The 15,442-nt window shown below is 39.8% G+C and overlaps 1 protein-coding gene across 2 annotated transcripts in view; it reads left to right on the top strand.

Annotated features, from left to right (window-relative positions):
- Window positions 1-15,442, top strand: part of LOC306847415 (zinc finger protein 385D-like) — an 89,963-nt gene that overhangs the window by 33,297 nt on the left and 41,224 nt on the right. Inside the window, exon 1 of one of the 2 annotated variants that reach the window (XM_079381363.1) lies at window positions 10,488-10,722. The exons of the other annotated variant lie outside the window; for it this stretch is intronic. Within the exon in view, the coding sequence (XP_079237489.1) occupies window positions 10,713-10,722 (10 nt within the window). The 5' untranslated portion in view covers window positions 10,488-10,712. Of the gene's footprint in view, window positions 1-10,487; window positions 10,723-15,442 lie in introns of those variants that run through there. 2 annotated transcript variants of the gene reach the window in all.

The following is a 15,442-nucleotide window of genomic DNA, read 5'->3' as shown; positions in this document are numbered from 1 at the left end:
TTTTTACTTTCAACAACAGCTTGTAAAAAGCAGCCAAATGCAGTAAGCAGTGCTGTCAATGGAAATCTTCCTTAACGGATGAAAGGATAGTATGACAAAGATATCGCTTTCCTCAGTGTACATTGAAACTAATATTTTATTGTGAATATACGATTTAGCTGAAGAATGAATGCTGTATCAGATTCAGGTAATCACACTCAGTCAGTCTCTCTCATAATGCTCTACTACGCATAATACAGTGAGCTTTTAATATAGTAATATTGTAAGTTTTCAATGAAGCAACTCAACGTTCCTTAGTTATTAGTTCTAAATTGACATTTTCGAATTACTGTAGTAACGGAGGCTTGGGCTCAGCTGTTAAACTGATTTGAATCCGTGGCGGGCAGAAATAGTTCTGCACAAAAAACGTCTTTTAAAGACACTCCGTTGTTGTTTCTTATGTATTTACACACTCGTGACGTTGAACTGTTGTATAAACGCAAAATCGCTGTACCAACACGCTGTGATTACCTAAGGCACTGCTACTGGTGTGATATTGCTCATATATGCTATAAAATGGATACATTTGAAACATTACAAATATGAAGTTACATAATTTGAAATGCATTTAAAATATTTATTTTAAATTTCATATATAAGGCCTTTATATTGCTATGGCCTGCTCTCTCGATATTGGTATGTGCATTGGTTGGTAAAAAAACAAATTGCTAATAATTGTGACCTTTAGCCAGGCACTTATCCTGAAGACTCTTCAAGGGTATAGTATTGTGTTGTATTGTAAAGCTCTTTAGATGAAAGGTGGCTGCTAAATAGCAAATTTACGTAAGTGTGTGTACAGTATTGTCATTTATACCAATGTTTGCTTTAGTGAACACATGCTGGTATTTTTTAGTACAGTGCTTCATCTGTGTGTGTTGTGTAATTGTGTTTTGCATGTTTATTCTGCTCCTGTGTTTGTCCTTCTCTGTCTTTTATGTTGTCCATCTCTGGTCTCCTCTAATGCAGCATGAGGTATTGGATTATACTGACTGTGTGTGTGTGTGTGTGTGTGTGTGTGTGTGTGTGTGTGTGTGTGAGAGAGAGAGAGAGAGAGAGAGAGAGAGAGAGAGAGAGAGAGAGACAGATTTATTAAAGGCTGAAATTTTCTGCATGAGTGTGTCTGCATAGCTGCGTTTTTCAGGCCATTCCAATGTACTCTCCCATTCTCTCTCTCTCTCTCTCTCTCTCTCTCTCTCTCTCTCTCTCTCTTTCTTCCTTTGACTTTCGTCTTTTATCACCATTTTTCATTCGATTATTCACAGCTTCTCTCTTTTCATCGTTTCACCCTTCACATGGTCTAATGTCACTTCTCTGAGATGAAGATGGAAGAGTTCAATGTCCAACAGATTTTAACTTTTTTTTAAGGTGATGTTATTTGTGGCCATTATAATAATACCACAAAAATAATGATTTATGAAATGAAATAATAAACTTTATTTTTTCTTATATTAGAAAGTTTGAATTGTTGGTAAAACTGCCGTTTGTGACTTTATTTATTCATTTTTAGACCATCAAACAGAAATGATAAATGAATGAAGTTGTCAAGCACTCCTACTGTCCCCTTATCTGCAATTGGTCAGTCAAACCTTTTAGCCCCGCCCCAAACTCACACCATTGGTTGAGCCAATGTTGCTAGGTTGGGCCATTGCCAACAAACAGCAAAGCTTTTACACTTCTCAGAAATTCAACAATAGATTACTGTGCACAAAATGTACAGTAATTTAACGTCACAATAATGACATACATCCGGTTTAATATTGTTGCATATACTCGGCGGTTTATTAAGATGTGAAACTAGAGGTCAGACAAATGAATCACAGCACACACACAGAAAGTGTACGGATTCAACCTTGGAGCACACTCAAGCATGAGGATATTTCACAGCGTAAAACTTCACCAAAGGAACGTCACATTCAGTTCAGAGAGCGACACCGGGTCTTTCATTGTTATTCATGTATTAATTTATGCACGGGGAGTGAGCGAATGGGGCTGTAATATGCAGATGAGTTAGTGTTTCATGATGGAAATTTTCCGGTTGGCTGCTCTGGGTGGCTGCAGTTAATGATAAAGTATGGCAGAACGACAGGAACAGAGGGTGAAATCGACGAAGAGAGAGAGCAAAAGAGTATTTTTTACTAAAAACAATCTGATCCAGAAACATATTGGCTAAGGCGCTGGATCATCACAGCGGCATTTACATCACCACCATTAGCATCATGGCCATTGTCTTCAGCATCATCATCACCGTCATCATCGTCATCAGTGTATTAAATCACAAGGGCATAATATGTCATGTCAGCAACTCTTTCTATGATTCCCTGAACTGACAGCGGACAAATCACTCCACTCTATTACACATCAGTGTTCATCAGCGTGCACAAGGTGGAGTTTGTGTGTGCGCATTTTTGTTGACATTGAATCATTTTCCCAATTATACAAGGCTGTTCTTATGTTGTAGCTGCGCAACAACTCTCTTCATGCCGATGAAGAGGAAGGACGGAGAGAGGAATATACTGGAGCGTGTCGTGAAGGCAAAGGGTTGCAAGCGTGTGCTTTGTGGGGCAGCGCTTGACTGTGCGAGTCTTTGCTTGGGGTGATGTCTGTAGCGTGTAATTAGGATTTCATCATTTCTCTCATTCAGGCGAAAAATGGCACAATCTGGATTTGCACACACAACATGAGAAAAAAAACAACAGCACACTTCTAGTCTTCCTCTCTGTTTCTGATGGAGTCTGTCTCGCACATACACACACAAACTCATACTGTTCTTCTCAGTGTGGTTAAACCCCATTGGCTGGTCAGGGGAATGGATGTCCTAATCCCTTTATCAGACCAAACAGATGCTGCCCCAGAACAAAGAGGGGTCCAGTGTGAGTGTGTGTGTGCGTGTGTGACATTGAGCGCAGGTCACTGGAGTATACGTGTTTGACTCAGGCTAATATGCTGCTGTGAAATATTCAGGTTTTACATTCTCAGCAAATCACTTCAGATTCATTGTGACACCCATATTATGGGATGTTCATTTGAATGTTGCAGAAAGGATTTGAATACCCGTGCACACTATGAACACATAATTCGTCATGTTTTATTTTGGAATATTGTCAATGTTTTTTGTAGCATTATTTTATAAAGTTATATAAATCTTTTTATTATTTATATTACAAAAAAAAAAATATATATATATATATATATATATATATATATATATATATATAGTTTTAGATATATAGATTTTTGTAGTTTTTTGTTTGTTTGTTTCTGAAAGAAATATTTTTTAATTAGAAATACAGTAATATTATTGCAATTTAAAATAACTGCTTTCTTTTTAAATATTTTCAAATTTAAGTTATTCCTAATGATGTCAAACCTGAATTTTTCTGCAACATTACTCCAGTCTTCTGTGTCACGTGATCCTTCAGAAATCATTCTGAAATGATGCATTGGTGCTCTAGAAACACTTATATATAAGTGTTTAAACAGTTCTGTTGCTTAATATTTTTGTGGAAACTGTAATACATCATTTTCAGAAAATAGAAAGTTCAAAATAATATCATTGATTGGAAATAGAAGTCTTCATAGATTTATATGTTTAATATATATTATAAATATTTTAGATTACTTGTGTAATATACAATATACTATTTAATGCATTCAAAGTATTTCAAAAACTATTTTGTTAATCAAAATATAGCCTTGCTTATTGTCATAATATTGTGATTTTGAGAATATTTTGTGTATGCTGTTTGTTACAACTTCTAAAAATGTAAATGTCGTTGTAGCGTGTTAGAGTTGTGTGTTCAGTGTGTTGTTGTTTATGTGTGTGTTGGTGTCAGTGAGCATTTGTGTTCCGATTGTTTGTGTCAAGGGGTGTTTGTGTTGTGTGTTTTTCTCTGTCAGCTCTTGTCAGTGTCAGATCTCTTCAGTGCTCTGATGGGCAGTGACAGCCCCGCACAGGAAATGATGTGCAGGAAGCAACCTCAAGCTCCATATGACACTATGTTGGCAGAGCAGCCTGTCTGTGTGCTTGACTCTGTGTGTTGCATATATCTCATCATCTAATCAAAATGGGGTAATGGTGCGCATGACTGTGACAAATCTCTTTCATTCGCACACACACAGTCTCTATCCGAAGTTAAATGAGTAGCTCACTGAAAAATGAAATTCCAGTCATTTACTCACTTTCATGTCATGCCAAACCTGTTTGACCTCTTTGTGGAACACAAAAGGAGAAATTCTTAGAAATGAATGGATTCTATCAAGCTTGCAAGAGTCATTCCTTTGCTCTACCTTTATACTCAGTTTTCCCTCTGCTTTATGGTCTTCTTTTTACTGGTTTTCCAGTCTCTCTCTCTCTCTCTCTCTTTCCCAGGTGCTTAAGACTCGCCCTCCATTCTTTCCATTCTCCTTTCCATTCTCTGTCTCTAAATACACATATGTATTCGCTCTCTTTGTCGTCCCCCCAGCCCCTGTCGTTATTCCATAATGTCATGCAACAGGAGCGCCAGCAGTGTGGGATGTTGTTTGCTTTAGGTTGTAAGCCTTTTTGTTCTTCGATTTTCCAGGTTATATGTGTGAAAACTCTTTCTGTCATGCATATTCCTTTTGCTAGTGGCACTTGTTCACACAGTTCCTAAATCTGTCAAATTGTTGTGCTCAATATGTTCATTCACTTCTTTACAGCAAAGGTTTTGCATTCATTGTGTGGTATTTCAAACCTTCACAAATCTCCATGTATGTTTCTTATGAAAAATAATGATAAATTAAACTTAAATGTGTATAAAGGAAATATTCTGCATAGAACTGCACTGAAAAAATTGTATAGAAACAATTTTATCTCAGAAATTGCTTGTAAATTTTCAATTACAAATGGCAAGTAAAATATTGCATTAAAAATGAACTTTTTAAGTAGAAAAACTAAAACATAGCCCAATATTTTTTATTTTATAAAAACAAAATGATAATTTCCAGTCACTTAATGTAATCTAAGTCTTAGAATTTTACTGGAAATCCATGCATTATTTTTTAAGTTCTTCAAACACTTTTTAGTGTAACACATGATGGCAGAAAGAGTAATAAAAATCTTGTGAGTTTATATGTTGTTTAGCTATTAAACACGACAGCAATAGTCACCACTTCTGATGAACAGCAGTCAATAAAAGAAAAAAAAATTGAGACTAGCTTTATTATTCCCTAAGCAAAGGGAGATATTGTCAACCTTGAAAATCTCAAGCTGCCAGTTTCTCTCTCTTGACTTCATCAGCAGTTTTTCTGTTTGACAGCCCGCCTTACCATTCAGACTCACTTGGACCACAGCTAGAGTGTGGAGGAGGCAGATGGACTAGCAGACTAGCATGACCAGACTGTGAGACGCTACCATGTGCTTGCATTAGCCATTTGGATTAAAAGGTGCAAGTAAATTATGAAAGGAAACAAGATAACAAAGACTGTCTCGCACCAATGGGATCCTTAGAAATGAAATGCTCACTCTACTAATTAAATATAGCCAAAAGCATCCGTATAGTAGGTGTCTTTCGTTGTTTTGAATGATGGGATTGATTGGCAGGCTGCTTTATTTACATCAGCCATGTTTTCAGCTGAAAGGATTTCCACTGAACGCTACGCTAAGGTCATGATACCGCTCTGAGTGTCTGTCTGCAGCTGTAATAGACTCTTAACGCTACCGGAGGAGTAAATCTCTTCCTCCTTCACCTGCCCATCACCTCATGTAATACGCCCTACTGCACTCTGGGATACAGACGGCTTGAAGACTAATTGCTGAATTATTCAAATGATTCAAGAACAGTTTTGACTTTTGAGGACTTTTGAAAAGTACTCAATATTCTCTACATTTTGCTCAAGCAATTTTGCAGTTACAGGTTTTGAGACATGTGCAGTAGTTTCTTTTTGACTGTGGTTGTAGTTTAAAGGCATAGTTCACCCATAAAATTATTAGTTTGAAACAATATGAGAGTGAGTAATAATGAGAGATTTTATTTTAGGGAGACTATTTGTTTATCTAAACTGAGAGATGAGAATTCTATTTTGATGCACTTAAAGAAGCTGAATCATTTATTGTATTATAGTACTCTTTCTTGAGCACAACACAGATAAACGCTAATCTGTGTGTGTGTGTGGATGAATGGATGGCGGAAGTATTTTGGCAGGAAGAGGGCACAGCTGTCTCCGCTAATGTCTCAGTGTTCAGAGCTTCAGGCTGAGCAAACTGCAACACATACACACACATGCACACAGAACTGGCATACATCTCATCACTGTCTGTGCTATGTCTACAATATTACATAACATATGCTAAATGAGACGACTCGTGATCACACTCGTGATGGAATTCCTTTTTGGTTAATAATGTTGTGGTAAAAATAAGCAAAGAGGATGCAGAAATGGAATCTTTCAATGATTTTAAGGCATATGTGTTAAAGGGTTTCTCCATTAATCGCTTACCCCATGTCGTTCCAAACCCGTAAAAGCTTCGTTCCTCTTCAGAAGGCTTGTGAATGTCCCATTGAGCTACGAGAATACTTTTTGTATGCTACGAGAATACTTTTTGTATGCAAAGAAAACAAAAATAACGACTTTATTCAACAAGTCGTCTCTTCCGCGTCACAGAATAATTTTGACGTAACATTGTTTTTGACGATGTCTTTCATACTTTTCTGGGCCTTGACAGTGTTATTTACTTGGCAGTCAATGGGACAGTCACAAGCCTCCCGGTTCCCCTTCAGGACCTTGAGCTGCGTCCGAAAACGCTTTAGGACCGTGTGACCGCGCTCTGAATCACATGTGCAATCAGTACAATGGAAGGGCGAGGCGTCACGGGCGGGGTGACGTCACGACCAGGAAGCTTAAGGAGGTTGATGTGGTGAGCGTCAACGAGGATTCGCCCCCTCAATCGCCCTAATATGAGGAGCTGTTGGAGGTGGTGACTCGGGCGGTTGCCAAGTTAGACATCGACTGGCCCGCTGAGAAACAATCTGAGCTGCAGAAAAGCAGGTTAGATGAATGCTTTCTGCGGGCAAGGCCACCACCTCCACACCGGAGCCTCCCATTTTTCCCTGATCTCCACACTGAGGTGTCGAGATCGTGGGCTAAGCCATTCTCGGCCCGCCTCTTCATCCTCGCGTCTGATTACTGCGGTAATGTGGGGGGATTGAGTGAGCGCGGTTACAGAGAGATGCCACAGGTCGAACAGACGCTCACGAGCTATCTGTTGCCCAGAGTAGCATCGTCTCTGAAGGCTCCGGCTTTGCCCACCAAACCGCTACATACTACATCTGCATTGGTGAGCAAAGGGTATGTGGCAGCAGGTCAGGCTTGTGCGTGTCTGCACACAATGTCTGTGTTAGAGGCGTACCAAGCCAAACTGCTGAAGGAGTTGAATGAGGGCGAGGAGTTTAAGTCGGAAGATATTTCTGAGCTTAGAAGTACCGCTGATTTAGCTCTCTGCGCCACCAAGGAGACCGCCTGTGCCATTGGGCGCTCCATGGCAGCTATGGTGGCAGCGGAGAGGCATCTTTGGCTGACCCTCTCAGACATGAGAGACAAAGATCAGGTCTGCCTAATGGACGCCCCTCGTCGACAGGTACCAGGAGGCCCGTAAACAAGCGGCGGCATTCCAGCGGTTCCTCCCTCGCCGCTCTCAAACTCTGCATACCAGCTCCTCATATAGGGACACACAAAAACAGAGCGTTGCCTCTTGTGCGCCCCCGCAGAGAGGCTTAGATCAGCGGCGCTCTGTGCCGGGGACTGCAAAGCCGAAAACGGACCTGCGAGCCGTCACTGGGCACGTACTTCCACAGAGCTGCTCTGTGGAGAAAGGCGGACCAACTGCTTGTGTGCTATGGTCCCCCTAAGAGGGGTCTTCCTGCTACGAAGCAGACCCTCAGTGAGTGGATAGTGGATGCAATTAACACTGCCTATGAGTCCTCTCAGCTCCCCTCGCCGATGGGAGTCAGAACTCACGCAACCCGAGGTGTGGCGGCCTCCAAGGCCTTCTTAGCAGGTGTGTCTATGCACGACATCTGCAACGCTGCTGGGTGGTCCACGCCCCTAACTTTCGTGAGGTTCTATGGCCTCGACATGCAAGCTTCTCCGGGCTCTTCTGTTCTGGCAGGGACTTGTCAGTCTGGCGGCGTGGGTATCTCGTTCCCAAAGCGTTTTCGGACACAGCTCGAGTTCCTGAAGGGGAATGTCTCAGGTTACGCATGTAACCATGGTTCCTCGAAGGGAATGAGACGCTGCATCTCGAGGTCACACTTCCGGCATCCCTGCCAGCACTTGCTTCATTCCTATAAGCTGACGTCGGCTCCACCGCATGTGCTTTTAAGCTTCCTGGTCGTGACATCACCCCACCCGTGACGCCTCGCCCTTCCATTGGACTGATTGCACATGTGATTCAGAGCGCGGTCACGCTGAAGGCGTTCCCAAAGTGTTTTCGGACGCAGCGTCTCATTCCCTTCGGGGAACCATGGTTACATGCATAACCTGAGACATTTTCACCCAAAATATCTTACATTGTGTTCTGAAGACGAACAAAGCTTTTATGGGTTTGGAATGACATGGGGGTAAGTGATTAATGACAATTTTCATTTTGGGGTGGAGTGACTCTTTAAAGAATTGAATAATGTATTCAGAGATGTAGATCACTTCTTTTCTTTCTAGCCATGTGTCACATACAGCCCGCTCTGCAGTGCTGAAACAACAAGTGACCACTGCAAACTCCCACTGATGCAGAGACCTCCGGGGGAAACTCTAGCTGGGTGAGGGAGAGGTGTTTATGGCACCAGTAGGGGGTCCTCAAGCTGGGATCCAAATACCCTAGAGCACTGATGCAGATACAGTACCATGCTGAAATAAGTGCCAGCCAACAGATTTATGGCCTGAAATGTTTACACCAAAATGACCTGTTCAGTTTCTAATCTCCTCCAATCATTCACATACTACATTGTCAATGCTTGTTCACTGTTCCAGACCAAAGTATGTGAGTCGTGCAGAATAGGGAATTGAGTTTTCCTGAAAGATTAAATGTGAGTTGTAGAATTTTGTCTGGGGTTTCTCTCTGGTAAATGTAAAAACCTGGAGTGGAGCTGAAGCCAAGTGCTTATATAATGATTTAAGATGGGAGATATGTCTGAAAGTGCCTACTTCTCTACTGTATAGTATGCAAAAGGATGTGACGTGTAATATGTCTGAATTTGCAGTATTTATAAAAGGGTAGGCAAAAAAATATTCTGTAGTAAACATCCAACGAAGCATGTTTTGAATCTAGGTGGATTTGTAAATTCTGGTGAAACACCCTGACTAACCCTGACAGTGGCAACATGGTGAATGTACTATCTCCTGATTGTATTCATACTAAACTCGTGCGTACTTTAGATTGTGTTAATGATTGCACAGTATGTTTTTCACTGAATGTAATACCTACTCTGATAGTTGACGATTTTATGGATGCAGTGAATCTCTACTGCTTTACACATATGTTGTTCTTGCTTGGTTTTTGGAACTATATTTTTTGATGGAGAAAAAAACAACAAACTGCCTTTTAAATCAAGGACGATAACTATAAAGATAAGTATAAAAGTTTGAATAATCATAATTCTAAGAATAAGTCCACAACATTGCTATAAAGGTAACGTCACAGAGAAACGTTATGGGTGTAATAACTTCAAGAGGGGCATTTCCAAAAATCATTGTTAGTTAACTATGGCTGACTAGTGGCGTTAAGAGTCTATTACAGCTGCAGACAGACACTCAGATTGGTATCATGACCTTAGCGTAGCTAACTATGGCTGACTGGTCTACTTAACTATTGGTAATGACCGAATTTGCAACCATAGTTGCTTTTGGGAAACGCACAAAAGAGCAATTTTTTTCAGCTGATTAACAATAAAACCATTGATGGCCAATCAGAATCCACCCACCCAACTTTGAAGAGCTTGAGCAATTTAAAGCGGCCAGGGTCACATACAGTAAGTACGTGTAGTTAATATTACTCGGCTACTTAAATATATAATTACACTGTAACAAGGACACCTTAAAATAAAGTGTAACCGTTCTTGGCAGTGGGCCTTAACTGTCTGGGGTTTGACTTAAACAAAACAAGCATTTTTGCTTCATCATACTGTTTCATTCTAGAACAGTAAATGTATTATTAAGAGTATGTGTGCTAAATTATCTAGAATTGTTGGAGGTGGAAAAAATACCCCCCGCCTTTCACAGACGCTCACAGAATTATTTAGTCGAAATCAAGGACCATGAAAGGAGAAAATAGCACCAGCTAATTTTCCCATCTGTGCCGTTCGTTCAGGTTAAGCGGCAGGCAGAAAAAAGAGCGAGAGAGGAGGTGGTAGTGGTGGAGGGGGAGTAGACGGGGGTAAAAGACTGTCGATCATAGTCTCTCCCTCCTCCTCCTCCGGTTCCCCGTCGAGGCGCGCAGATCAGCACTGAGTGGCGAGCGTGTGTAACGTTTCTTCTGACACATCAACTCTAGGACCAGAAACAAGAGTGAGACTCGTCGAAGAGGGAGAAATCTGACGGGGAAAGACACATTTCAAACTGTCGGAGAGTATTTATCAACCGTTCTGATTTTCCTGCGCTGATTTTTTTTTTTCTTTTGGTTGGTTTCTTTTTGGAAACCAGGATAGGCTACCTTTCACAACATGCTGATCGGTAAGTCAGTTCCGATAGAGATGTTGTTGTATTTGTGTTTGTGGCATATACTGTATAAAAGTCTTAAATGTGGTAATATTGCGCTGAGGATGTCTTCTCGTGCCCAAACTCCTCGCGCTCTGCGCCTTCACCACCGGCACGCGCAAAGCTTTTCAGTCTAGCCTCACTCGTATTGCTTAATCGAGCCAAAATTAGGCTGAAACGAAAACTTTCCAGAAAAAATAAGGCAGACGATGTAGAATTTTCCAGAAGCATAGATGCTCAAGAAGTGATTCTGTGTGTGGCAGATTTGGTTGCTCGCGGCGCTGGCAGATGCGCGTGCGACTGTCATACGCGTGCCATCAAACGGCCTTCAGTGTGTCAGCCCGTTAACTAGGATGGCGTTTTGTCCTGTCAACACCTGCAAAAGACTGGACTTCATTTTACAAGTCCAGCCTGAGAGATTTTTTTTTTGGGGGGGGGATCCATAATCCCGGTTTAATCGGTAGCAGGTGCCATGGTCCATAAAACAAGCTTTTTACGTCTCAGTAGTGCGAGAGACCGATGGACAGATACAAAAAAAAACACGAGAGAACCAGAGACGATAAAAGGAATGGTGTGTATTTTTGTTGATCTCTTATGACACGGCCGAGCGCATTGGAATGACATTAAAAAAACTTTCTCTCTCTCTCTCTCTCTCTCTCTCTCTCTCTCTCTCGCTTGCTCACTGGTGCTACAGCAATGCAGAAATTAGCTTTATTCGTTTATGCATCGTAAAAATATGTGCGATTTTATTCTTCACATTTTATGAACAAACGTGCGTTTATAAAAAATAAATAATTAAAACGGCCTAGATGTCATTCACACGCCGCCACTGTTTTGAATTGTCTGCCGGGTGCAAATTATATATTTTTAAGGATGTTTGTTTTTGATTCATGCGAAAAAATATTTTCTTCTATTAAAGAATTTATTCTTGAAAGTCCTCCTTTTTAAAGGCATCTTGTCTCCTCAAAGCACCTGGTGTTCCTCACAAGAGCGCAAAGCAGCGGAGCGGAAAATTAAAAATGATAAAGGATTGATCCTGCACGCGCTGAAAATGCTTTATCAATAACGCAGCTCATTTAAGGAAATCGTTCGAGTTTTTTTTTTTCTTAGCTCACGAATTTCGTTGGGATCGAAGCCATTTGCTTATGCATTTCATCACGGTGCTTTTTTTCTTTTTTGGGTTTCCATTTCGCTCTATTTTTTTCTGATCTTAATGGTTTTTAATAAACTGTGTGCTTAATATAAACCTATATTTAATATAAAAAAATAAAGTGTATTTTTTATTATCATTTGTAAGCTATCTGTCATTTTTGTTTTTATTTGTAAAAATGTGTTCTAATTCTATTGGAGGTTTTTTTATTTCAGGTTTTTATATAATTAGAATTGCTGTGTTTTAATATATTTGTTCTAAATGTAATATTTAATTTTAGAATACATCATACAGATTTTTGTGAGGCTTTTGTAAATATATTGTAAGTAATATAAAAGGAAGCAAGAAAGATTTAAATGTCCTTCTAACCTTGGTCTTAATTTCTCTCATTATTAGCTAGATACCAATGCCCTGTCCGCTTAGCAACACGGACAAAAGAACACACAGATGTTACACAGCTATACAAAGTTACTGAAACCACAAAGCTGTTTAAATAAAGACACTTAAATAAATCCAAGAAGATGGAGGAAAAGGCAAAGAGAGAAGAAAAAAAGGACAGAAAGCTGCAGCATGAAATAGCTCCAGCATTCACTGAAATCAGCACACAGACGATCACCTTCAAGTGATCGTGTCTGTATGTTAACTATCCATCACCCTGCTCTCAGGCGTGAATTACCTGCTAATGTGAAGACCTGAACAGCTCAGGTTATGGGGACAAAGGTCATGCCCTTGACATTCTTTAACAGTCTTGAACAATGTACATTTTCTTTAAGTTACGTGCATTGACTACACCTTCACCTTCATTTTTTAGTCTTAGCTGGACTGGTCAGTATTTTATTTCTGTGCTATAGTTTTTTTTTTAAACATGTCAGAGTGCTTTGCATAAATCAGCTGCTAATTAAAACCTCAGTTTCCGTCTCAAACATTCTCCCCTATAATCGCAGAGGTGTTTGAATGTGAGTGACGCGACAAACATTCGATTTTTCGGCTCTGTCTTCTCAACCCCTGTCATGGTTTCAGTTGTCGTGGCAGCGCCCCAGCCCTCATGTGTTTGTAAGTGTGGGGAATACGGTAATACCATCCTTTAAGCGAATGCTCTTTGCCAGCCGCATATTACTGCGGCACGCTCTAAGAAGGCCACACCGAAACACTGCAAACTCAGTGTAAGACATTTTATTCACAATTCTTGTTTTTTATTAACATATCTGCAATTATGAAATTGTTAGGAACTCAATTGCTCCTGAAAAATAATAAAGACTTTTAAAGAAACAAAAATAGTCAAATTTATTATTTAAAATGTATTGTTTGTCCAGTGCATGTTAACAGGTACATTTATTTTTAATAATTGTAATAATTTTTCCACCTAATGTTCATTATGCTAAAATTAGATTGTTGACAGTGGCAGAAACTTAATATCGAATGTGTTTTTACAGTCATTTTACAGGGGCTAGAATGTGGCTCCTCAATCAGAATTTAGAATTTGACTAATCTGTTTTATAATAGAGATTTGATCCAAAACCTAGCACCATTCTTCAAAAACCTGCTGTGCTTCTATCACAGATATTCGCTGCAGATTTGCCATTGGAAATTCAGACACTGCGTCACCTTTTCATTTTCTGATGTTTTTACATTCTGGCCTTCAGCATGGCCTCCAAATATTTACCACCCCGCATTTATCAGCCCATGACGCAGTGCACTGATGCATCATTTTATAGCGACGTCTAGAGCGAACGGTCTGAAAGCCGTGTTCCTTTGTAAGATTCTGCGTTTCGGCTCGCCGGAGCCTCTCCTTCGGTAATGGTGGTTATATTCAACTCATCTATTTAGTGACAGTGAATGTACGTCTGCTCCCTGTAGAACAGCGAATGAGTGACAGGGCGAGTCATTAAAATGAAATGACGGCATGGGCTTGATTGGCCTGTCAGTACGTTTGATGTGCTCGTATGTGTGTGTGTGTGTGTGTGTGTGTGTGTGTGTGTGTGTGTGTGTGTGTGTGTGTGTGTGAGCGAGTGTGTGACAATGACAAGAGGGTAAGGCATATGCTCTCAGCAGGGGTTAAAAGACGAAAACTGACCGTCTATGAATGTGTGTTTGTGAATGTTTATCAAAACAGGCTGAGAGTGAGTGTATGTGTACAAAGGAGATGGTCTTTGTCAATGTGCTGAGCTGTTGTTCTAAACACAAACTCGCCCTGCACTTGACTTCATGACCAAGAGAGAGAGAGAGAGATGCAGGATGAAACAGTGATCGTTGAGTCTGAATTCACCTGAAATGGACAGAAATTAGCTCTCTCTCTGATTAGAGTGTGACAGTCTTTGAAGCAGCTCAGTGCTGCTACAACCCACCCATAATCTTTCTACCCACACAACTTGCTTTTCTTTAGCTTCAGTCTCTCTCTCTCTCGCTGTCTGTCTCGCTGAGTAAATACCTTCTATTCCCGTTCCTTTATGAGGAAGCTGATAAGGAATGTCTTTCATCCACAGTAGATCGGCTTCTTCCATCCTAGTTTAAGAGAATGTGTGTGTGTACGCCCATGTGTGCACAGTGATTTTAGGATTAAGTTTTTCCTTTAGCCCAACCACAACAATAGTGTCTGTCTGTGTACTTTTTGTGTGTATTTATACTCTATATATGGAGTTGCAATAATGGAGTGGTTCGAGACTTGGCTTGTACTTGCTAGAATGACCATCATGTTTTAACATAGAGTGGCTGAATTAAGCCAGATGTTGAACTGACCATAACATATTTCCAAGTCCAACAGAATATTTGGTAGAAAATGATGTAGGGCAGAACTTGATTTTTTTTAATTTTTTTTTTTATTATTAAAATGGATTGCTTTTGTACTGTAGTGATTTTATTGGTCCATTATCTACGTGGCCCTGGTGCATCAGGCAGCATTAAGGCAATAAGGCAGCATTTATCTGATCAAAGACACAGTAAAACATTAATACTGTGTAATAATATACTATTTAAAACAAGTGTTTTACATTTTAATTCCTGTGATGGCAAAGCTGAATTTTCAGCATCATTACTTCTTTCTTGGGAGTCACGTGATCCTTCAAAGATAATTTGGATATGCTGATTTGGTGCTCAAGAAACATTTATAATTATTACCAATTTTGAATACAGTTATGTATTATTGTGGAAAGTGTGGTACATTTTTTCAGGATTATTTAAAGAATAGAAAGTTCAAAAGAACACCATTTATTTAAAAACATATTTGTTTTGTAACAATGTGAAACTTGTACTTTCACTTTTGATCAATTTAATGCATCCTTGCTAAATACGATTTTAAGCTAAATAAGACTCCAAAGTTAGAATTTTAATGTTTAATATTTAAATCACATTTCATTTAATGTTGTTTTAATATCTGAATTTAAAGTCAGTATGAAATTGCATTTGCGACGCATTTTACTTCCAGAATGTTGCTGTGCTGGGTTTTATCTATCGTAAATTTATCTATCAGGAATTCATTTGATCCTAAATAGTTGATGTTTTATACCAAAATAAAGCAAGACCTGAAACCTGAAAGTAAGGATGCAGTCA

This window comes from Barbus barbus (genome assembly GCF_936440315.1).
Source record: "Barbus barbus genome assembly, chromosome: 3".
NCBI classification, from domain to species: domain Eukaryota; kingdom Metazoa; phylum Chordata; class Actinopteri; order Cypriniformes; family Cyprinidae; genus Barbus; species Barbus barbus.
This window is presented reverse-complemented; position numbering and strand designations above follow the sequence as displayed.